The following is a 23,551-nucleotide window of genomic DNA, read 5'->3' as shown; positions in this document are numbered from 1 at the left end:
GACCCCTTGACCGAAGAGGAAACTGTGTTCGGGTCCATAGCATCACAGTGAGTCCAACACGACCTCCCTGACTCCAGAGTTGGCCCTGCAACCCGCCCCCCCCCCACCCCGGCCACCCAACTGCAGCACTCTGGCCGCGCCCTCCCCAATCCTTCCCCAGCTCCCCTGGCAGGGACTAGACGTGCTGGCCCGCTTCAAGCCTCTTTATTTCATTAGGAAAGTAGCCAGGGGAGTCCCAGCAGGGGAAGGGATGGGAATCCGCTCCTGTCCAGCTGGGTTGGCAAACCTGTGGGGAGCGGAGATGCCCCCTGAGGGGCTGCAGGGTGGCTCTGGGCACTCCTCCACCCTGAGAGGTCCCCAGTCTCCCACCCCCCCCCACTCTGGGACAGGGTCTCCATCAGGGCTTGCTTGTCCCAGGGCTGGGGAAGTGGGGCCGGCCCCGCAGGGGAGCCCCTTACCCAGACTCAGGCTCAGCTGGATGTGGCAAAGTGGCCGCTGGGAGGCACAGCTCGGTAGAAGGGGTCCTCCGCGATCAGGGTTCTGCAGGGGAGGGGGGAGCGGTGCCGGGTGGGACCTTCTGCTCTGCCTGCCCCTCCCCCGGGGCAGCCTTCAGCCCGGTTGGCCAAGCCACAAACGCTCTTTGCCCGCCAACTCTGGGCCACTGTCTTACAAATGTAATTTGGGGGAAACTGAACTGAGCCGAAAGGAGTCAGAGTGAGGCTGAACCACAGTCCATTCGGCTCTGTCCCCACCCCCCACGCAGCCAGGCAGGGAGCAGGTGCTGGCCTCCGGGATGGGGATGGGAACAAGGAGGGTGGAGGGCAGCCCCCACAGAGGGAGGGGTCGCTGGGGAGAGGGGGGTAGCAGGAAAAGCAGTGAACAAACCTGAGAGAGGAAAGGGGCCTCTCAGACAGACAGACGGATGGAGGGAGGGCGGGAAGGAGGGCAGAAGCTGGGGAAAGGCCTGGATTCAGCAAAGGGCAAAGCCGGGGGAGAGAGGGCCAGCTACCTTCCCACGTGGGGGTGCAGGCGCCGTAGGCTCTCGGTGGGGGTGGGGGTGGCCTCCATGCGGGTGACCGGCTGGCTGAGGGCGTAGCCTCCAGGCTTCTGGGGCTGGATGCCACCTCGGGTCCAGCCTTCTCGGTCCAGACCCTTAGGGATGTTCTCAAAGTACCTGCAGCACAGGGAGGGGGTTCTTGGCTATAAGTCGGCCTCTGCCCACCTCTGCGGCCTCTCTGCGCTTCCGGGACGGGAATCTTGAATCCAGCAGGGCAGACTGCCTCCGATCCCTCCAGCTTCTTTACCTTCGCCCACGCTGTGCCCTCTGCCGGGCACTCCCTGAGCCCCTGCCCGCATGGGGGACGCTGGCTCTGCCGTGAGCTGGATGGCCCTCCTTTGTGCACAAAGGAGGAGCCCTTCCCAACGGCTCTAGGGCCACTTCCTCCTGGAAGCCCTCCCTGATGCTCGGCACAGAGCTTACTTTCTGGGGAGCACAGAGCCCGCCTGCCACGGACCGGATGTAGGATCTTAGCAGATGGGATATTGTCCCACCCGGGCCCCCTTGAGCCCCCTTGTTCTCCCCCCGCCCACCAGCCTGGGCATCGATGGCCTGCACTGCATCATGGAGAAGTGCAGAGGAAGGCGTCCCAGAGGCTGCTACAGCTCGCTTTGCCTGAGCAAGGAGGTACCGGGGATTCTTAGTATGGTCCCTGGGGACAGCCCTTAACTAACGACCGATGGGTGTGGAGGTATCAGCCCCCTAGCTCTCTCCCCGCTTGGCTGGGATGATCCCGGGTTGTGTGTTTGCACCGTTTTCTGGAGTCTTCCCGCGGGATATCTCGCTGATACCACACCCGCTCGGGGCTGCCTTCCTCTCCCCATACCACTTTCCCACTCCCCCACACTCCCCAGTAAGAGGCTTGCACTCAAATCCTTGGCTCCGGGGCTGCTTCTGGGGGAACCCACATTGATTCAGTGTTGGTCTACCTCACAGACTTGTGAGCTCGTGACTTGTCCCAGTGTCTGTCTACAAACCGCACGTCGGGGTCACGGCCGTCAGTTTGCACAGGGAAGGGGGGCTTACCCTTGGTTGTAGGTGGTCAGGTACTGATTATCCATGTCTGGGTCATAGGGGCTCCGGATGTAGCTGGGGTGGTTAAAGCTGAACCCTGTGGGCTCCTGCACAAGAGGTATAGAGGGGACGTGTCAGGCCGGGACGGGGTGGAGATTCGGGAGTGGGGCTGGGCACCCCGGCCTCACCTTGTTTCCCACAGTCTCCCTGCCAAGCAGGGCAACGTTGGTCTGTTGCACCCGCTGGGGGGGCTGGAATTGCCCGTGGCTCACGCTGCTAGGCCGTGGGCTGGGTGGGGGCACCTGCAGAGGACAGAGCCACAAGAAAGGTGGCCGGGTGGCCAGGGCGAGGCAGCAAGGATAGAGGGAGCGTAGGCAGATGTGGCCCTGGGGCCTCGCCCTTCCCCCTCCAGACAAACCAAATTCCTGGTTTGAAAGACACCCCTCGGGATGCCTGGGTGGCTCAGTCGGTTGAACGTCTGACTCTTGGTTTCGGCTCACGAGCCATGAGTTCGAGCCTTGCGTTGGGCTCTGCACTGGTAGTGCGGAGCCTGCTTGGGATTCTCTCTCTCTCTGTCTCTGCTTCTCCCCTGCTCATGCTCTCCCTCTCTCCCCCTCTCTGTTCCTCTCTCTCTCTCTCTTTCAAAATAAGCAAAAGCAAAAACAAAGACACGCCTCACTTTCCGGCTTCCTAGGCCTTTACTCCTCCACCAGGACGTCCAAAACATCCCGATTCTTCCCATTCTTTAGTGCCCAAATGCCACTGCGCCCAAGAGGCCTCCCTGTCTCCTCCCGTAGAGTGCTCCTGCTCTGAGGGAGCACCACCACCCCCCCCACCCCCGCAGAAGGCCACTCACTCTGGGGTTCAGCAACCTCTCATTCACTCGGCTATAGCCTGTTTCCCGCTCGGAGCCTCTGGCCAGCACAGGCAGGAACTCATCCCCCTGTGGCAGGAATGCAGCCCCTGGCACCACAGCGTGCCTGCTCCCCCCACACCCTTCCAGGTAGTGTCCTAAGGGCCCCACAGAAGGACCCCAGGCTGTGGGTCAGACAGCCCTCACCCCCACCAGCTCAGCTTACACGAATGTGGGTCATGGGGAGAAAGTCGGACCTGGTGACACTCCGGCCAGGGTGGAGGACCTGGAAAGAGGCCCCCAGAGGAACGTAAGCAGCGACCCTTTGTCCTGCGTGCAGGGGAGGGCTCACAAGTGGGTATCATTGGGGCAACTGAGGAAAGGGAAGAGGTTGGGGAGAACAATGCTGGACGGGAATCAGCAGGCCAGGACTCTGGTCTGAACTCTTGTCCGAACATTGGCTCTCTGCCCCTTCTCCTCTTTGGACCTCAGTCTCCTCATCTATAACATGGGGCCGTGGGGGGGCTGGACCAAAGCGGTGGTTTTTACCCACACTCGTTCATCTTGTGTTTGAACAAAGGGTTCCGCAGCTCACACTTTTAAAGAAGCTAGAAGTCACCCTGAGGTCCTAGTGGGCACCAGCCTGACTTACCGGGTCCCCAGGGACGGTCTGGGAGGGTGGCTGGAAGCCAATGGGGTTCTTGGTGGACTCTTCGGTGAAGCCAGTCTCCTCCTTGGAGCCAATTGATATCTTCTGCAAGAGATCTGCAAAAGACATCCCCCCTGTGCTGCCCCCAGCCCCACCCCAGCCACCTGGCCCTGCCCACATGGCCTCCAGAGGCTCAGTGTCCCAGCCAGCGGGCACAGAGCTGGCTCCAAGGGTCTGGAGGCCCAAGCTACAGGATCGTGGGCATCTGGAAGACTTCAGAGTCCAAGATAGACAGCGAGAGGGGAGAGGAGAAGAGGAGAAGGAAGGGCAGGGATGATGGGCTGGGAGGCGGCTATGGTCAGGTTCAACAGCCCTCCTAAGCGAGTGAGGTGTCCTTGGGGGATTGGCACTAAGGCACGTCTCCCCCAAGCTGCCTGTGTGTCCTTTTTTCTCCCTCTGGTGCCTTCATTGTCCTGTGCCAGCTCATCCGGGTCCCCTGGCGTCTCCCCTAGGGCTCAGGTGTAGGGTAATATAGTGGGAGAGAGGCGTGAGCTCAGACGTGTGCCTACCTGGCTGGTTTGAAGTCTCCTTGAGATACTTGGAATTGTACTCAGAAGTCAAGAAGCGCGGGCCCTGGAACACAGAAGGTGAGCCGGGGGGGGACGTAAGAGAGAACAGGGCCCACGAGGCGGCTGGTGGCAGTGGTGGCTCTTCAGTTATCTGTGCTCTGAGTAGACCTGTGTGGCCTGTTCTGAGCGGGGAGGGCCAGCACAGCGCTCCTGACCCAAACCTGTCTCTGACGGGGCATCCGAGCCCCATAAATTCCACCATGAGAACACGGTTCCCCTGTGGCAGCGCCAGCTGTCACATCCCACACCGGACTCCCAGGAATGAACAGGGGGCCCAGAGCCCTGGGACCCAGACTAGGAGGGGGCTCAAAGCAAGGAGAGAGGCTGAGGGAAGAAAACTGGGTGCTTACTTCACAATTCACCGCCCAAGGCTGAACAGGTCTGCATGGGAGAGGGGAGGGAAGGGGCCCCTGGGGTTAAATCCCAAGACACGAGTAAGGAAGCCTGGGAGGACCGCTCTGATGCTGTCTTGGAAATAACAAATGACCTTGGCTCTCCCCACTGTTTCTAGATATGCTTAGTCCACCTTTATTTAGCTGGCTTTCAGGGTGAGTCAGAACAGGTACATGTCTCCGGGAGGGGAAGGGGGTGGGTCTGGCCCCTCTGCCCAGGGCACAGCCCTTACTGGGGGCTGCCCACTCACATGCCGGGAGTTCTCCCACTCCAGCGAGCCCTTGCCCTGCTGCTGGTGGAGCAGGGGCATGTCCCTGGGTTCCAGCCCTATGATGGCCTGCGGCCCATAGTCCTGGGTGTCGAAATGGACCTTCCTGACCTGGGAGGGAGAAGCGGCCAGTCACTCTCCAGGTGAGGCGATGGCAGTCACCTCTCGACTCTGATTCTGCCCTTGACCCCTATGGAGTATCTGTAGCCCGAGGGGCCCCTTTATAATGAAGTTGGGTCACGTCCCTCCTTTGCTCAGAGCCCTGCAATCTTCCCGCTGCACTGGGAGTAGAATCCCATGGCCTGACAGCCACCCGCGAGGACCTCGGCTCCTCACTTGGCTGCAGCCATCTGCCTCCCTGCTGTTCTTTGTCACATCACACACTCGCACCGCAGGGCCTTTGCACGTGCTGTCTGCGCTGCCTGGAACTCTCTATCTCTCACAGCGCTGCATTTAGAGGCACACTAACCTCCCTCGACTCTTTGACTCACGTCCCCATAGCAAGCTCTTTTCCGACCCTCCTGCTTTGCCGTTGCAACCCCTTCACTTCTGCTGCACCCCCTGCCTTTTTTTTCCCCCAGCACTTGCGCCTTCATATATAGAAGAGACGTTCAGAACACACTGGTTGAATGAATGAAGGTGGTAAAGGTGATTCGACTCCCAGCCCCCATGTGGCTCCCCTGTGCCCAGTCATCTCAGCCTTGACCAACGCTTGGTGGTGCAGTTCGCCCTGCCGGAGGGATCCTCACCCTTTCTTCCCTTCGCCTCTTCCTCTACCCCAGCCTTGGGCTCCCCCTCTCCCCCCCAGCACTGACCTCTTTAGTGGGGGTCGCCGCGCTGGGCTTCTCCCGAGAATAGCCAGAGCTGGTCTGGTGCATGTTCCAGGGCAGCGGGTATGTGCCATCAGGCACCTCCAGGGGGCGGTAACTCTGACTGGTCACTGACTGGAAATTGGGGCGGACTTGTTCCCTGAGGGTGGGGCAGGAGCGGGAGCGATTACCACCAGGGCCACGTGGAGGCTGCTGTGCTTATCTCTAGAAGCTTCCCACTCCCCTCGAACCTCCCGCAGGAGTCCGCCTGCCTTTGGGCCCCAGGCTGGGCACTGCGCCCCGAGTGCCCCAGGGTCCCAGACCTAGGCCGGGCAAGGGTCAGGGCCTCCGCGCACGGAGCTTACAGTGGGTCTGATGAGCTTCGATGGCCCCGAGAGCTAAGGCTCAGCGGAGCAGGGGGTGAGAAGGGATTGTACGGACCGTGCCCCATGGCCGGGTTGTCCAGGGCATCGAGATTGGCCTGGTATGAGACCACAGGACAGTAATTTGATTTGTAGCCTGTGCCTTCGTGACTGCCCATGCGGGGCCTGAACTCCTCCTGACCTGTCAGAGGGGGAGCGAGAAGACAGGACCAAGGGTCAGCGGAGTGGAAAAGCAGTGAGCAGGGCCTCCCAGCAACCCCCCCCTCCACACACACACACACACACACACACACACACACAGGGGCCCAGGCCCCTTGGGATGGAGAAGGCATAGAGCCAGGGGCTGGAACAAGTGTGACAGGAGCCATGAAAGCTTGGCCCTTCGAGACCGTGGCAGCAGGAAATAGAAACGACGAGGTGGGGACAAGGTCAGTGTGGCAGAATCACAGGATGGAATGGGGGGGGGGAGAGGAGGACGGGGCAGCAGGGCAAAGCCAGCCCAACAGTACAGGTGTGGACACAGTCCTTGGGAGGCTCACGGTCCTTGGGAAGGTTCCTTGGGGAACCTCAGCGTGCTGGGGTCGCTCCGTGTGGTGACAGGCCGGACAGGCTGCTCCTCTCCCAGTGGGAGGGCCTCCTCCTATCCTGCCTCGGGTCCGGGAAGGGGGGGTGGGGGGGGTCCTGCCCAAAGGGGTCCTCACCATAGGCTGTGCAGTAGGTGGTGGCGTAGAATTTCAGGGGATCCGTGCAGCCTCCTGAACTCATCTTTACGTAAGGGGACACAACCCCCAAGGGGAGTTTCCCCATCATGATGCTGTGGGGCAGGGCCCCGAGGGGGGGGCACCTAGGAAGGACACACAAGGAGCCCCATCAGGTCAGCAGCCCAAAGGCCCCGAGCCTGGCTCAGGCCCCGGGCTGCGGAGACCATGGAGGTGAAGCTCGAACCCCACCCAGCCAGTGCCTTCCCCTTCGGCCTGTCCCTCTCCACCGACACCCGCACCCCAAAGAAAAGAGTCCTCGTTGTCAACCCTTCACTCATATGCACTCGTTTCGCCTTCCCCACACCTTGTTGTCATCTCCCCAGGGTATAGCCGGGAAACCGAGCTTCCAGAAGATGAAGAATTCGTTCATAATAGGTGGCCGACTGCCAGCTCCTGATCTCAATCCCCTCATGGCCTCCTCTGCGGACTGAATGGACAGACACCCTCCCACCTGGGGATTCCTGGCCACCCGGGCTCCAGAGCTCACTCCCAGCCCCGGGCTCCTTGTCTCTCCCCCAGCTCCCGGGCCTTGCTGGAGGAAGTTGGCTCAGCCCTCCTGGGGCCCAACCGCAGCTGGCCCCACCCTCACCTGCCCTCTGCTGTGGCTCTGAGGTCTGGCGAGAGAGGCTTCGGGAGGCAGGAGCTGCTCCAGAGAAGCCCAGGCCCTCTGGGAGGTGGCCAGGCCAGGAGAAACAGTGTGTTGCCTAGCAACCGGTGCCTAGCAACAGCGTCCCCACGCCTCGGAAGCCCTTCTAGGGCCCCGGGCCCACTGAGAGGCTGACCTGGCCAGGATGGGGGGTGGGGGGCGCTGCCCAGGCAAGGTCCTGCCTCCTTTGGTCCCCACCCCCACCACCAGCTTCCCTGGGCAGAGCTGGGCAGAGTTGCTGTCTGAGTGACAAGAAATTAAAGATAATCTCAAACAACCACTCACGCTTATTGGGTATGCACTCCTCGGCAGATGCTTTACATCCTTTATCTCCAGTGCTCTGAGTGGCTCTTCAAGGTAGCTATTATTATCCCTCTTTTCACGTGGGGAATATGAGGCCTAGACAGCAGTGCCTGGACTGGCCAGAGATCTCGGGAACCCAAGAATTGAGACTCGAACGTGGGCGGGTCCAGATCCCACCCGTAAGCCTCTCGGTGAATTACTTGAGCCAGATCGGTGCCAAGCTCTTTTACACACGTCACCTCAGATAATCCCCCCCAAACCACCCTGTGAACTGGGTACCACGATCACAGGGCCAATAGGCCATAGCCCCTGAGAGTGGAGCTCAAACCGGACGTGTCACCTTTAGTGAGGTGCCCATCCTCTTAATGTATTCAGCTCCCGGAAGACAGTTGATGCTCAATTTTTCAAAGCTGCTATTCTCAGCCTATTTTTAAATGTTTATTTTTTGAGAGACACAGAGAGAGAGAGAGAGAGAGAGAGAATGAGCGGAGGAGAGGGAGGGAGACACAGAATCCGAAGCAGGCTCCAGGCTCTGAGCCATCAGCACAGAGCCCAACGCGGGGCTCGAAATCACAAACTGTGAGATCATGACCTGAGCTGAAGTTGGACGCTTAACCGACTGAGCCACCCAGGCGCCCCTCAGCCTGTTTTGCAGATGAGAAAGGTGAGGCCCAGGGACATTGCCCAGGCCTCAGAGTTGGTGAAGGATTAAGACGGGCGTCAGCCAACCCTGCTCCCTCTGGGCCGGCCCATCTGCCCCACAGGTGCTTTCAGGCTTGCAAATGTTTAACAACTTGATTTCTGGGGGTGTGCTGGGGGTGGGGAGCCCTGATGTGTAGCATTTGCCCATTTCTGCTTTCCAACTGCCAGGGCAATGTCACTAAGCAGGGAAATGGGAAGTCATACTCATTCCCTTCACAGCCCCCACTATTCAGGCCTTGCACATCCAGAGCCAGTAGACCGAAGCAGCCTCCAGACCACGAATGGCAGACAAATGTAGGAACGTAATAAGGAGGTGATGACGTCGAATATGTATTGCTTCGTTTTTAATGTAATTGATTCGATTGTAAGTTTCTATCATTGGATTTTTAACAGTGGCCGAGTTCGGCAATCAGCTCACAAATTTCCTGGAGGTTTTGCCTTCTGCTCTCTCACGAGCTGGGGTGCGTTGGCTCTAGAACACCCCGACAGCTAGGGGAAAGCGAGGCGTGAATGAAGACAATGCCGAGGGAAAGGGGGCCGCCCCACCCGGGAGGTGCCCTGGCTGCCCTCAGCCTCAAGTGACTGGACCTGCCTGCTTGTGACCACACCTGACCCCCACAGAGAGGCCCTGGACCCAGAGGTGCCCCGGGGCCAAGGGGAGACCCACCAGAGGAACAACTCTGTTCAGGGATCAGAAGCTGCGAGGCCAGAAGCAAAAGCGCACAGCCCTGCTCTCCCAGTCTGATGACGGAGGCTCGGGTGAGCTCCACCCATGAACCACAGAGGAGAGTAAGACCACCATGCGTCGTCAGGACGGAGGGATGCAGTGGCCCTCCCCAAAGTGTGCATAGAAAAGTGGTTACAGGGGCGCCTGGGTGGCGCAGTCGGTTAAGCGTCCGACTTCAGCCAGGTCACGATCTCGCGGTCCGTGAGTTCGAGCCCCGCGTCGGGCTCTGGGCTAATGGCTCAGAGCCTGGAGCCTGTTTCCGATTCTGTGTCTCCCTCTCTCTCTGGCCCTCCCCCGTTCATGCTCTGTCTCTCTCTCTGTCCCAAAAATAAATAAACGTTGAAAAAAAAAAAAAAGAAAGAAAGAAAAGTGGTTACAAGGAAGAGCTCGGACCCTGAAGCCTGATGGCATAAGCCCTTGGCTCTACCACATAATAACTAAGATTCCGTGCGTGTTACTTGTGCCTCAGTTTCCCCTTCTGGAAAATGGTACCTGCCTATGGGGTTGTGGTACATTGTGAAGCACTTGAGATACTCGAGGCGCAGTGTCTAGCAGGCCATAGGTGGAGGGGAGGGAGGGCTCGCCACCCGGATGGCCCCGCGAGGGCGAGGGTGGGTAGCACTGGCATGTTCGGAGCCGCGATGGGTCCCTGGTGGCCGGAGCACTGTGTGGGGAGGAAGCGCTCGGCCGGGAGAGGCTGTGCCAGGTTTTCCTTTTAGCAGCTGGCGGGGGCAGAGGAGGTGGCGAGAGGTTTGAAATAGTCGGGAGCGCTGCGAGGGAAACTCTAGAGCTGCCGGAGACAGCCCGGGCTGGAGCCCACAGAGGATGCGGAGGAATTCAGGGAGGTGTCTGCTCCCAGACTCAACTCCCCTTAGGTCTGGGCGCCCGCGACCTGTTTTTTTGTTTTTGTTTTTGTTTCTTTGCTGTGTGGCGACACCCAGCGGCCTCCAGAGGGAACTGCAAGATGTGCAGCAGGTGCCGCCCTCATAGGGCTGGGGGGGCTCCTGGAGCGCCCTGAGGAGGGTGCAGGGCCCCCATCGCCCCGGCCACAACACCACCCTGCCTCCCCTGCCCTCCAGAACAGACGGGGCCGACCTGGCAAGGAGCGCTCGGGGAGGGCAAGGGCCGGAGGCTAGAAGGAGCAGGAACCTCCGGGCAGTTTACCAGGTGCTGCTGCCCAGTGGTAACCGAATTGCTGTGCGACTTTTGGACCTCTCAGCGGGCGTCCTCCGTATTTCTTTTCTTTTCTTTTTTAAGTTTATTTATTTATTTTGAGAGACAGAGAGAGAGCATGCGCAGGGGAGGGGCAGAGAGAGAAAGAGAGAGAGCGTCCCAAGGAGGCTCCCCTCTTTCAGCGCAGAGCCCCACGCAGCGCTCGATCCCACCAACCACGAGATCACGACCACAGCCGAAATCGAGTGTTCACCGCTTAAGTAACTGAGGCACTCAGGCACCCCGCGCCTTCATCTTCCTATCTGTAAGAGGAAGCAACGGACTAAAGGATCCTTCCAGATTTAAAGTGGGAAAAATCCAGGGCCCGCCTCAGCCCATCTTTCCAATGCTGTTCCCATTTATCGAGCATTTTCTGTGCAGGTGCAGAGCTGGGTTGTCTCTTCACTCTTCAGTCCGGCCCCAGAAGACAGGAACTGTTATTATTATCCCCACTGTATAGGCAGGAAGGGGTAGAGCCAGCTTTGATCCCAGAATCCGCACCAAGCCGGCTAGAATGTGCTGGAAATTCTCTGTCAGGTGCTGGGACTATAGCAGTGGGCTCTCACACCATTTGGCTGAGCTCTGTGATCTCCCAATGTGCTAGAGGCTGGGGCGGCCCCAAAGGGAATGTTGCCTGGCTTCGGGCTGGCACTAAAACCAGGGGGTGGTGGGGGAGGAGGGATTGGATCAGTGTTGCCCCCGGGGAAGGCCTGGGCTGAGCCCTTCAGGTGGGAGAGGACGGGGCAGGAAGGCTGATGTCTTGGGTGAGACCAGGTCGTATCCCTGCTCCTTTCTGAGCCTCTGCCAGAACTTGGGTTTGATGCCCAGCTGTGGCACAAATAGTGCTGTGTGACTTTCCTTAGTTCATCACCCTCTCTGGTCTTGCCTGTGAATCGAAGGGTGCTGGGCCAAAACAGATTCGCTTAAGTTTGAGGTGTGTTGTTTCTTTGGCCTCAGGGCCTCAGAACTCGTTCTTCAAACAGACGTGGAAATGACAGCTACCTCCGCACCTCCTCCTCCAGGCCCTCCCCTGTGTGATAGCAGCCCCCCAGCCCATTCTCTTTCAAGGTCCTTCCGCTTGTTCCAGGGGAGGGCGGTGGGGGCTCCGCCTCGGCTCCGCCCACACTCCCGCTTTGGGACCAGCTGGACCCCCTACTGGCCATCTCTCCTGGCCCAGACCCTGAGATGTGGTCACAGAGGCCATGGGCCTTTGGCACCGAGCTCCCCAAAGCCCTCATTCTGCTGACAGGAACGCTGCTTCTGAGTCAGGATGCTTCTGAGCCCACCTGACACACCCCACCCAGGCCAGGTGTCCCCCACTGTGGGATCACTGGGATCTCAGTGACCTGGGGTAGAGTAATTTGAAGCTGGAGACACAGCATAAAGAGGATCATGGCAGGAAGGGCTGATGGGGGCAATGGCCAAGCCCACAGGGCCCGCTTGTCCACAGGATGGGGGTAGCAGGGTGGCTGGTGGGGGCCGTCCCGCTCAAGGGCTCCGCAGCCCCGAGGATGGCCCAGGCTGGGGGTCAGAGGCTACTAGGTCTGACTTTGGGGCCTCACCCACCTGCACTCAGATCCTAGCTCAGTCAAGGTCAGTGTCCTTGGGCCTCACTTTCCCCTCTGTGACAGCAGGATGCTAGCTGTTCCCTGGGCCATTTTGAGAATGACCCGAGGGCAGTAAGAAGGGGGCACAGCGTGGCACCCACACAGTGGGCACAGCGAGAGATGGGGCTGTGATGATCGTGGGTACAAAGACTGGGTTCAGGCAGAGAGCCAGCGGGCAGGCCAGGGGGCCCCAGTTTCCACTATTTGCCCGTTTCCAGCTTCTCTGCGCTGTGACTGGGGCCTCGAGGAAGGAGAACTGCCCTGGGGACACGGGAGGGCTGCCGGGGATGGGGTCCTGAAACCCTCCCCTTTAAGAAGTGCTCTAGAGTAGGGGCGCCTGGGTGGCGCAGTCGGTTAAGCGTCCGACTTCAGCCAGGTCACGATCTCGCGGTCCGTGAGTTCGAGCCCCGCGTCGGGCTCTGGGCTGATGGCTCAGAGCCTGGAGCCTGTTTCCGATTCTGTGTCTCCCTCTCTCTCTGCCCCTCCCCCGTTCATGCTCTCTCTCTATCCCAAAAATAAATAAACGTTTAAAAAAAAAAAAAAAAAAAAAAAAAGAAGTGCTCTAGAGTATTCTGCTCACTACGCAGTCACCACCAGGAACTGAAATGGCCAGAGTCTGATGGCCTAAGTCTGCTCTCTCTCTCTCTCTCTCTGTCTCTGTCTTTCCTAAAAGGCAACAATTCCCTTGGCGACCTGAGCATTCTCTCTCCAGCTCGTGCTCATTTGATGGCTGTTCTGGTTCTGCCTGTTCTGTTCTTTTACTGTCTCCTCTGGGTGCACTGGTTGATCTTGCACAAAATTTAAAAATTCATGACTCCCGGGAAAGATGAAATGAGACGGAGCAGAAAATAAGAACCCAGTCCCAGTCGTCCAATGAGATGAAGATATTCTCGGCAGCGAGATCAGCAAGAGACTCGGGGCAGGGGTCGAGGGCAGGGGGTCTGGATACACGGAGATCCGGCTTCAAATCTGCAGCCCTGTCTTTACGAGGGCTGTGCTGTCAGATGCCCTTAACTTCTCGAAGGGCGGAAGTTTCCTTAGCTGGAGTGATGAGGTCATGGTGGTGAGGTCACACAGCAGAAGTCATACAGCGAGGCTGAGGATTCAGAAGAGACCACAGTTGGGGCGCCTGGGTGGCTCAGTCCATTAAGCGTCTGACTTCGGCTCAGGTCATGATCTCGTGTTCGTGAGTTCGAGCCCCACGAGGAGCTCTGTGCTGACAGCTCGGAGCCTGGAGCCTGCTTCGGATTCTGTGTCTCCCTCTCTCTCTCTGCCCCTCCCCCGCTCACGTTCTGTCTCTCTCTGTCTCTCAAAAGTAAATAAATGTTTAAAAAATTAAAACAATAAAAAGGGTCCAATACTTGGTTTTGGCTCAGGTCATGATCTCCTGGTTCGTGAGATAGAGCCCCATGTCCCTGCTTGGGATTCTCTCTCTCTCTCTGCTCCTCCCCCGCTCTCTCTCTCTCTCTCATAAATAAATATATATATATATATTTTTTTTTAAATCTGCCTTCCTCCTTTCCAGGCCTCATCAGTAACCCCAGCAATGTGTGGAGACCACAGGGCAGAGCCTGGATCACCCAGTCACCCCCTGAAGACACTGCCCCATTCACGCTGGACTTGGCCCAAGTGAGAAATAAACCTCGCTTTGTTAAAGCTGCTGCGATTTGGAGGTTTATTTATTATCATACTCTAACCGCCCGGGTGCCCCGTGCTTCCAGCCTCAAACAAGAGCCGTTTCCAGACTCTCCAAACATGCCCCGCCCTCTGCCAGCTCCTTCCTTCGCCCATGCAGTTCCCTCTGCCTGGAATGCTTTTCCCTGCCACAGTGCTCTACCTAAAGCACAGATCTGAACAGGTCCCTTCTCTGTTTATATCTCTCAGATAGCTCTCGGAGACCTTTCAGGGAGGTCATCCTCAAGCTAAACGAGAGGGCTTTGCTGGCAGCGAGGAAGGCCATCTCACTAAGCGGTGTCGGGTGTCACAACTGGAGAGCGAGGCTAGGGTGGTACAGGCGGGGGCTGTCGCCTGGCGGCAGAGACACCGGGGTGCTGTGGCCGCTGCGCCCCCCACAGCGGCTTCCGGGAGGTGCTTAGCAAGATCCAGGCGGCGGGCACCCAAGGGACAGTGCAGAGTTCCCAGAGGGGACACTCCCCGATGGCGCACACAGGGTTTTAACAATTTATAAACCGAAGTGACCGAGGGACAGGAACGGCCAATACAGGCAGCACGCCAAGCCCTGTTCTTACGAGAGGGCAAAACCGCAGAGGGGTGAGGAGGGCCGGCGTGGAACCGGGCTGCCCGGCTTTACGCGCCACATCTCCCGGTCCCCGGCGGAGCCGCCCTGGCCAAGCGGCTCGGCTTTTCTGCACCTCTGATCCCCAGGTAGAGCGGGATGGCCCGAGAGCCTCCACCTCTCTCTAGAAGTGAGCTGCCCCAGAGGCGCGCCTCACACGGTTACATCTCGCTGTCATTAGTCTCAGGAGAAAGCTACAAGACGTGTGGTCTTGGCTGTCCCCGTGACACTGGCCGGGACACCGACCACGCAGCCACGTGCCCCTCCTGCCACGTGGTCAACGGGCCTCGTAGGCGATGGCAATCACCGGTGTGGGCTTTCCGGTGCTGGATTTACACACGTGTCACCACAGCAAACGCTCCTGGACGTGGACAGCCATTTTTTATGCGACAAACCAAGAAACAAGTGTATCACAAAAGACAGTTAAAAGCTTCTGCTCTCTCCACCTACATACATATGGGCTGTTGGCATTCTCGAAGCTGGTTAATATCATGGTTTAAAAGGAGAATTACTGAGGCGCCTGGGTGGCTCGGTCGGTTGAGCGTCCAACTTTGGCTCAGGTCATGATCTCACGGTCCGTGAGTTCGAGCCGTGCATTAGGCTCTGGGCTGACGGTCCGGAGCCTCCTTCAGATTCTGTCTCCCTCTCTCACTCAAAAATAAATAAAAAGATTTGAAAGGAGAATTGCTTTTGATGGAGAACTTTATTTTCATTTTAGATATAAATGATACTACTAAACCAAGCAATCTTTTACGATAGACCAGTCCTCACCAGGTCCCATTTTTCTCAGTGAGGAGCTTATTTTCAAATATGAATTTTTGTAACTCAATGAGACTACTTTTAGCTACATTTATTTTTCATGTAAACATTTTATTTAAAAAGTGTGGGGGCGCCTGGGTGGCTCAGTCAGTTGGGCGTCCGACTTCAGCTCAGGTCACGATCTCGCGGTCCGTGAGTTCGAGCCCCGCGTCGGGCTCTGGGCTGATGGCTCAGAGCCTGGAGCCTGCTTCCAATTCTGTGTCTCCCTCTCTCTCTGCCCCTCCCCCGTTCATGCTCTGTCTCTCTGTGTCTCAAAAATAAATAAACGTTAAAAAAAAATTTTTAGGGGCGCCTGGGTGGCGCAGTCGGTTAAGCGTCCGACTTCAGCCAGGTCACGATCTCGCGGTCCGTGAGTTTGAGCCCCGCGTCAGGCTCTGGGCTGATGGCTCGGAGCCTGGAGCCTGTTTCGGATTCTGTGTCTCCCTCTCTCTCTGCCCTTCCCCCGTTCATGCTCTGTCTCTCTCTGTCCCAAAAATAAATAAAAACGTTGAAAAAAAAAACTTTAAAAAAAAAAATTTTTTTAAAAAGTGTGTATATTCAGGGGCACCTGGGTGGCTCAGCTGGTTAAGCGTCCGACTTCGGCTCAGGTCATGATCTCACGGTCTGTGAGTTCGAGCCCCGCGTCGGGCTCTGTGCTGACAGCTCAGAGCCTGGACCCTGCTTCGAATTCTGTTTCTCTCTCTCTCTGCCCCTCCCCCCTTGCATTCTGTCTCTCTCTCAAAAGTCAATAAACATTAAAAAAATTTTTTTAAGTGTGTACATTCAATAATGTACAGGGGCACCTGGGTGGCTCAGTCAGTTAAGCGTCCGACTTCAGCTCAGGTCACGATCTCGTGCTCCGTGAGTTCGAGCCCCGCATCGGGCTCTGTGCTAACAGCTCAGATCCTGGAACCTGCTTCGGATTCTGTGTCTCCCTCTCTCTCTGACCTTCCCCTGCTTGTGTTGTGTCTCTCTCTGTCCCAAAAATAAATAAAAACATTAAAAAAAATGTTTAAAATAATGTACAAATAGTTTTGTTTGTTTTCACAGTTACAGATGTGGTTTTGGACAAAGATACGACAAAAAGCCTTTTAAAAAGGCTTAAAAAGGCTGAAAAAAGAAGCCTTTTTAAAATTTTTTTTTTCAACGTTTATTTATTTTTGGGACAGAGAGAGACACAGCATGAACGGGGGAGGGGCAGAGAGAGAGGGAGACACAGAATCGGAAACAGGCTCCAGGCTCCGAGCCATCAGCCCAGAGCCTGACGCGGGGCTCGAACTCACGGACCGCGAGATCGTGACCTGGCTGAAGTCGGACGCTTAACCGACTGCGCCACCCAGGCGCCCCAAGAAGCCTTTTTAATAAACGATGTTGGAATAACTGGGTATCAATATGTAAAAAAAAAAGGACCTCAAACCTTACCTCACACCACACGTAAAAATTCATTCAAGATACACAGATACACCTTCATGGCTCGGGGATAAGCAAGCTTCTGAAACAGGTCACAAAAAGCAATAACCATGAAAGGAGAAGCTGACAAATTGGACTCCATCACAATTTAAAACTTTGGTTCTTCAAAAGACACTTAAGGAAATGAACAGGCAACTCACAGACTGGGTAAAAAATATTTGCAAACATATATCGACAAAGGACTGGTGAGCAGGCATCACGAATACCTACAAGTCGATAACAAATTGACAACAGCCAAATTTAAATGTGGGCGAAAGACTTGAACTGGCCCCCCACAAAAGAAGATATATGGAGGGCCAAGGAGCACGTGAAAAAAAAATTCAACACCATTAATCATCAGGGAAATGCAAATTAAAACCCCACAGTTTATAAAACCAAAAAAATGCATCCGGCTCTGTGCTGACAGCTCGGAGCGTGAAGCCCACTTCAGATTCTGTGTCTCCCTCTCTCTCTGCCCCTCCCCTGTTGCATGCTCTCTCTCAAAAACAAATAAACATTAAAAAGAAATTTTAAAAAACCCCACAGTGAGGAGCACCTGGGTAGCTCAGTGGGCTGAACGTCTGACTTTGGCTCAGGTCAGGATCTCACGGTTCATGGGTTCGAGCCCCACGTCAGGCTCGCTGCTGTCAGCCTGTCAGTGCGGAGCCCGTTTCGGATCCTCTGCCCCCCTCTCTCTCTGCCTTTCCCCAGTTTTTGCCCTCCCAGGAAGAAACAAAAATAAATATTTTTAAAATAACAATAATAATAATAAAACCCCACAGTGAGGCACCAGTACTTAGCCAGAAGAATGGCTAAATCTTGAAGGACTGACACCAAATCCTGGCAAGTTTACACGGGGCAGCTGGATCTCTCGTACGCTGTTCGTGAGAGTGTAGAATGGCACTTCTGCTCTGGAGAACGTTCTGGCACTTGCTTTTCAGCTAGACATTCGCCCACCTCTGGCCCAGCAATTCTACCTCTAGATACTCACCAAGCGAAATAAAAGCATTTGTTGACAAAAGGAATTGTCTGTAGCCCAATCCTGGAAAGAACTCAACGGACAGATCGAGTGCGGTCGAGTTGTCCCATGGGACACATTCGGCTCAACAATAAAAAAAAAAAAAAAACAGATATGGTGGCCTGGGGTGTGGGGAGGTGTGTCCTGGGGACTGACCGGGGTAGAGCATGAGGGAACTTTCTAGGGTGATGGTGATTCCTGTCTCTTGGTAGGAGTTTGGCATAAGCACCCGCCAAAATGCAGCGCGTGGACGCCTAAGGGGAGGGCATTCCGTTGGATGCAAATTCTACAACAAAAGGAAACAACTTCAAGTAAATATATGTCTAGTTCATGATGTGCGTCCTGCAGTATTTAGGGGCAGCATTCTGATAGCTGTGACTTTCTTTGAAGTGAATCAGAACGTAGATGGATTAACGGACAGAGAGGGATGGGAAAATGGGCAGATAGGCAATGAACCGAGTACGTAAAAAGTTAATGCTAGAATCTAAGTGGCGGATATACAGGCGTTCGCTGTAAAACTCTCTCGACATCGCGGGGCACCTGGGTGGCTCAGTCGGCTAAGCGTCCGACTTTGGCTCAGGTCATGATCTCACTTTCATGAGTTCGAGCCCCGCATCGGCTGTCGGCGCAGAACCTGCTTGGGATCCTCTGTCTCCCTCTCCCTGTGCCCTTCTCTGTGCCACCCCCCGCCCCACTGCCTCAAAAATAAACATTTAAAAAAAAAAGACTTCTTTCAACATTGCTGTGTATATGAAATTTTTTAGAATAAAATGTTAGAAAAAATCCGTAACTTGTATGCATTTTTTATAGGTACCTTGTTCGTTTTGGCCAGTGTCGCCATTGATACGGTTTTTCCCATTCACGGTTATGATGTAAAGTTTCCTTTTAAAAGTTCATTTGTTTTTTTTTAATTTTTTTAACGTTTAGTTTTTTTTGGGGGGGAGGGGCAGAGAGAGACGGAGACACAGAATCCGAAGCAGGCTCCAGGCTCTGAGCTGTCAGCACAGAGCCTGACGCAGGGTTTGAACCCACGAACCGTGAGATCATGTCCTGAGCCGAAGTCAGACGCTTAACCGACTGAGCCGCCCAGGCACCCCCGAAAATTAATTTGTTTAAATAAAGAAGGTATTTGACTTAAGGAAGACCGTAAGTATTAGTGTAGATGGTGCATGGGTTTGGCAAGGCTCGTGAAGGCAAGGAGTGAACAGGGCAAGTCCGGGACAAGTTCACACCAAGATCTAGGGAAACCTGGCTTTAACTCTTGTCTTGCTGCTTCCCAGCTGAGTGACCTCCCTGCTGCCGAGAAAGGCAAAGAACATCGCCATCTGGCAAAAGTATCGGGAATAACGCCCACACCTCAGCGGGTGGTGGACGGACCCCCTCCCCCACACACACACACACACTGCGCCCCAGGTTTCAGCACCCCTCCGTGCAGCATCTACTTCCTGAAGCACGTCTGGGTTTGGGAGTGTGCTTCCTTCCAGAGACCTGGGCAGAGAACCAAGAACTTTCTGCTTTCCACCGGGAGACAGACCCATCTAACTCATGGAAACCCTTCTCCTCAGTCCAAGGGCATCCAGCCACCTAGGAAGCTGGGGACCCATCCTTCAAGCACACAAAACCACTGGAACTAGAGAGAGGAAAAAATACGTCATCACTGCAGTGCACCCAAGAGGGCTGCGATCCCTGCGGGACTCCAGCTCTCCCTGCTGGGAAGGTTTGTTTTGAGCTCTGCAATGTGATTGACGCATAGATTTTTTTTTTTTATTTCTTAAATAATTAGAAACATCTTGGGGCACCCGGGTGGCTCAGTTGGTTAAGCATCTAACTTCGGCTCCGGTCATGATCTCACGGTTCAGGAGTTCGAGCCCCGCGTCCGGTTCTGTGCCGACAGCTCAGAGCCTGGAGCCTGCTTCGAATTCTGTGTTTCCCCCTCTCTCTGCCCCTCCCCTACTCGCAGTCTGTCTCTCTCAAAAATAAATAAACATTTAAAAAAATAATTAGAAATGCCTTGTATGTGCCAAGCGATATGCCAGGCGCTAGGGATAAGAAGATGAGCACAAATGGATCTAATCCTTGTCCTCATGGAACTTACAATCTGGTGAGGAGACAGTCCTTGATCAGAGAAATCACCAGACAGATTTAAAATGGAGAGGCTAGGGAAGCTTCTCTGAGAAAGTGGCACCTGAGCTGAGATCTGAAAGAGGATAGGGGTGAAGAAGGAAACGGAGGCCAGAGCATTCTAGGCAGAAGGAACTACATGTGCAAAGGCCCTGTGGTGGGAGGGGTTGTCGTAGAGGACCCTGTTAAGGGTCTCCCTTTTTTTGAAGAGCAGTGGGCAGCCATGGAAGAGTTTTAAGGAGGTGGAAGTCATGATCAGAACAGTGTATCGGAATACAGGGCCGCAGGTGGAGAACAGATTCAAGGGGGTGTCAAGCGGCCATACTAGTCGTCCAGCTGCAGGGTGTGAGCAGCTTTGACCCTGGTGATGGCTCTGGAGATGGAAAGAAGTGGATGGATTCAAGAGCTATTTCGGAAGTAAGTCAATAGGCCTTGATGATGTCATGGGGGGTGGGGGGGGTATTGGGACAATTTCTAGCTCGAGCAACTGGACGGATGCTGACTCCATTCACTGAGAGACTACAGAGGAAAGCTAGGGAGGTTGGCAGGGGGGTGGACCAGGGATGGGGAATAGCCTGGTTCCCTTTTGGACGTGCTGCGTTTGAAGGACCTTTGAGACTCACTGGAGGAGTCAAGCTGGCAGTTAGATATTCAGGCTGGAGCTCAAAGGAAAGCACAGGTGTGAGACACAGATTTGCCAACTGCCCGCACGCAGTTGGTACCGGACAGCCCAGCGTGGGTGAGATCACTAGAGGACATATCAAGAGAAAAGAGGAGTGCTCCCAGGACAACACGATGAGGACCTTCCAATCTGATGACCGGAGAGAGGGTAAATGCGCCTCTACGGAGGCAGGGGTGTGGCTAGAGAGGCTCAAGGAAACGTTGGGTCATGAAAACGGGACAAAGAGGTTTCCCTTGTTGGGCATGGGTGCATAATGTCCACTGCAGCATGGAGGTCCTAGGGGACCCCGGTGAGAGACGCTCTCATAGCACAGCAAAGTGGAGAGCTAGTCGGGTGAAGATAAGGAACGGAATGGAGACGAGTGCAGTCAACCCTTCGGGGAAGGTGGGCCGTCAAAGGGAGGAAAGGGAAAGGATCCGGCTTGCGAGATGGATGCAGCAGAGAGAGAGATGTGAGCGTATAAGGGCTGCTGCTGGATGATATGGAACACGGTTGGGATGGGCTCTGAACCTGCACGTGGGAGGAGGGACAGCTCTTGTGTTATAACAGGAGAACAGCGTGTGCAGCTATGGAAAGGTATGGGGGTACCCGTCTGATGGTTCCAGTTTTCCCTGAAGGAAGTCGGTGAGGTTGTCTCCTGAGAACGGAGGGACGTGAAAGGTCACAGGTTTGAGGATGGGTAGGTTTGACGCAGTCATTGTGGAGAGTGAGACGGCCGATTGGCCAAACGTACATAGCATGTGCAAAGGCCCTGTGGTGGGAGGGACTGTGGAGAGCACAGGCTAAAGGAGCATCTTAAAGCCTGGAGCACCAAAACAGAGAGGGCCTGGCCAAGATGAGGTCTGATATACAAGAAATGGCAGTGATATACAGTGGATCCTTGAACAGCACAGGTTTGAACCACGTGGGTCTACTTATACGTGGGTTTTTCCCCCATAAATACACTGCAGTACTGTAAATGTATTCTCTCTTCCTTATGGTATTCTTTTTTAAAAAATAACTTCTACACCCAACGTGGCGCTCCAACTCACGACCCCGAGATTAAGAGTCACATGCTCCTGGGGCACATGGGTGGCTCAGTCAATTAAGCATCCGACTCTTGATTTTGGCTCAGGTCATGGTCTCACAGTTCGTGAGTTCAAACCCCAAGTCGGGCCCTGCACTGACAGTGCAGAGCCTGCTTGGGATTCTTTCTCTCCCTCTCTCTCTCTTTCTGTCCCCCTCCCCACTCATGCTCTCTCTCTCAAAATAAATAAACAGTTAAAAAGTCACATGCTGGGGCGCCTGGGTGGCTCAGTCGGTTGGTTAAGCGGGTTAAGCGTCTGACTTCCGGCTCAGGTCACGATCTCGCGGTCTGTCAGTTCGAGCCCCGCGTCAGGCTCTGTGTTGGCAGCTCGGAGCCTGGAGCCTGCTTCGGATTCTTGTCTCCCACTCCCTCTGCCCCTCCCCTGCTCAGGCTCTGTCTCTCTCTCCTTCAAAAATAAACATTTTAAAAAAATAACATATTCTTTCTAGCTTACTTTTGTGTAAGAACATAGTCTATAATACACAACCCAAAAGATGTGTTGATTGACTGTTCATGTTATCGGTAAGGCTTCCAGTCCACAGTAGGCCATTCGTAGCTGAGTTTTCGGGGAGTCAAAGCTGTGCGTGGATCTCCACCCCCGTGTGGTTCAGGGGTCTGCTGTGCTGTGTATCTGATACAACAAGACGTGCTGGTCAGAGTAGAAAAGGCTGCGACAAGGAAATCAATAAAGCACAAAACCGCCCTGACTCGACACCGTAAAGGCTCGTATCTCATCCGTGCAGTATGGGAGCGTTTCGGTGGCCTTCCCCCTTGGCGTGGGCAACCCATCGCGAACGTGCGTCTTGGACGTCTGCAGCCGGGGTGGCGGCGGCCTGAGGTCACTCGGGGTGTTCGTAAGGGCCCAGGCCTGAAGGTGGCCTTCGTTATGTTTGCCCACGTCCCACCTGCCCGTGCGGATCACCCAGCACCGCCCTTACGTAAGGGAGGCCGGGAGCTGGCGGTCTTCTAGGCGCTCAGGAGGAAGAAACGGGGCGATGGGCAGATCCTGTAGTCCCTGCCCCAGCCGCCCTTCCGTTCGCCAAACCAGCAAGGTGTGTCTGCTCCCACGTGGCCCCCACGCACGCTCTCCTCGAGGGACACCACCCAGAGCCTCGCCCAGTCCCTGCATCTGGCTCGAAGCCCAGCGTCCCTGGTGACGTCAGTGCAGCAACCTCTTCTCTTCCTGGGCCAACGACCCCTGGCACTGAAAAGCCAGGTCCGCTGTCCCCTTGCCCTGCCCTGCACAGCAGTGGGGCAGAGACGGCACTGCAGGGAAACTCCTTCCCGGACTGGCTCTCCACCCACTGCTCACATTGGCCCAGCTCCTTCCACTGGGAACTTCCTCCTTGGCCACCATCCTCCCTGGCCACCTCTGACATAGGCCTGTCCTCCTTGGGGGCTGCACATTCTTCCTCCTGCCCATGGATGGTTGGACGTCCAGCTGAAAACTGTCAAGGACTTTTTTTTAATTATTAAAAAAAAAAATCTGTTTTTAATGTTTATCTATTTTTGAGAGAGAGATAGCGGGCGAGTGGGGGAAGGGCAGAGAGAGGAGACACGGAATCCGAAACGGGCCCCAGGCTCTGAGCTGTTGGCCCAGAGCCCGACTGGGGGGCTCGAACCCACGAACCACGAGATCATGACCTGAGCCGAAGCTGGATGCGTAACCAACTGAGCCACCCAGGCGACCCAAGGACTTTTTTAAAGAACATTTTTTTAAATGTTTATTTATTTTCAAAGAGAGAGAGAGAGAGAGCAGGGGGGAGGGGCGGAGAGAGAGGGAGAGAGAGAGAATCCCAAGCAGGCAGGTCAGCAGGGTAGCGCAGAGCCCGATGCGGGGCTTAAACTCATGAACTGTGAGACCATGACCCGAGCTGAAGTCAGACACTTAACTGACTGAGCCACTGAGGCGTCTCAAGGACTTTTATTTTTTGAGGGGAGGGGAGCCCCGGCTCATGGTTCCAAGGGCAATACAATCCCTCACAGACTTAGCTGGCTTCCACCCCATTTGCTTCTAGTCAGTTCTGTGTGCCAGTAGCCACACTCCCCAAAGTCTTTTCCTAGACAATTCTATTTCACGGACGTGAGACACACAAAATACTTCCATG

General features: G+C 55.5%; 1 protein-coding gene across 1 annotated transcript; it reads right to left on the bottom strand.

The window, feature by feature from the left end:
* Positions 1-470: 470 nt before the first annotated feature.
* On the bottom strand, positions 471-6,865 carry PPP1R32 (protein phosphatase 1 regulatory subunit 32). The gene is made up of 12 exons (XM_047070219.1): positions 6,757-6,865; positions 6,038-6,236; positions 5,679-5,832; positions 4,846-4,974; positions 4,143-4,206; positions 3,577-3,689; positions 3,151-3,210; positions 2,928-3,014; positions 2,260-2,373; positions 2,084-2,178; positions 1,010-1,174; positions 471-540 (listed from the first exon to the last, which is right to left on the bottom strand). Exons 1-12 carry the CDS (start codon positions 6,863-6,865, stop codon positions 471-473), a joined length of 1,359 nt encoding a protein of 452 aa, XP_046926175.1.
* Positions 6,866-23,551: the final 16,686 nt, after the last annotated feature.

Source organism: Lynx rufus, unplaced genomic scaffold (genome assembly GCF_022079265.1).
Source record: "Lynx rufus isolate CCGP_SWC_20201006 ecotype Redwood Valley unplaced genomic scaffold, mLynRuf1.p SCAF_9, whole genome shotgun sequence".
Taxonomy (NCBI): domain Eukaryota; kingdom Metazoa; phylum Chordata; class Mammalia; order Carnivora; family Felidae; genus Lynx; species Lynx rufus.
Note: the sequence above shows the minus strand (reverse complement) of the source record. Positions and strands in the feature narration are given on the sequence as shown.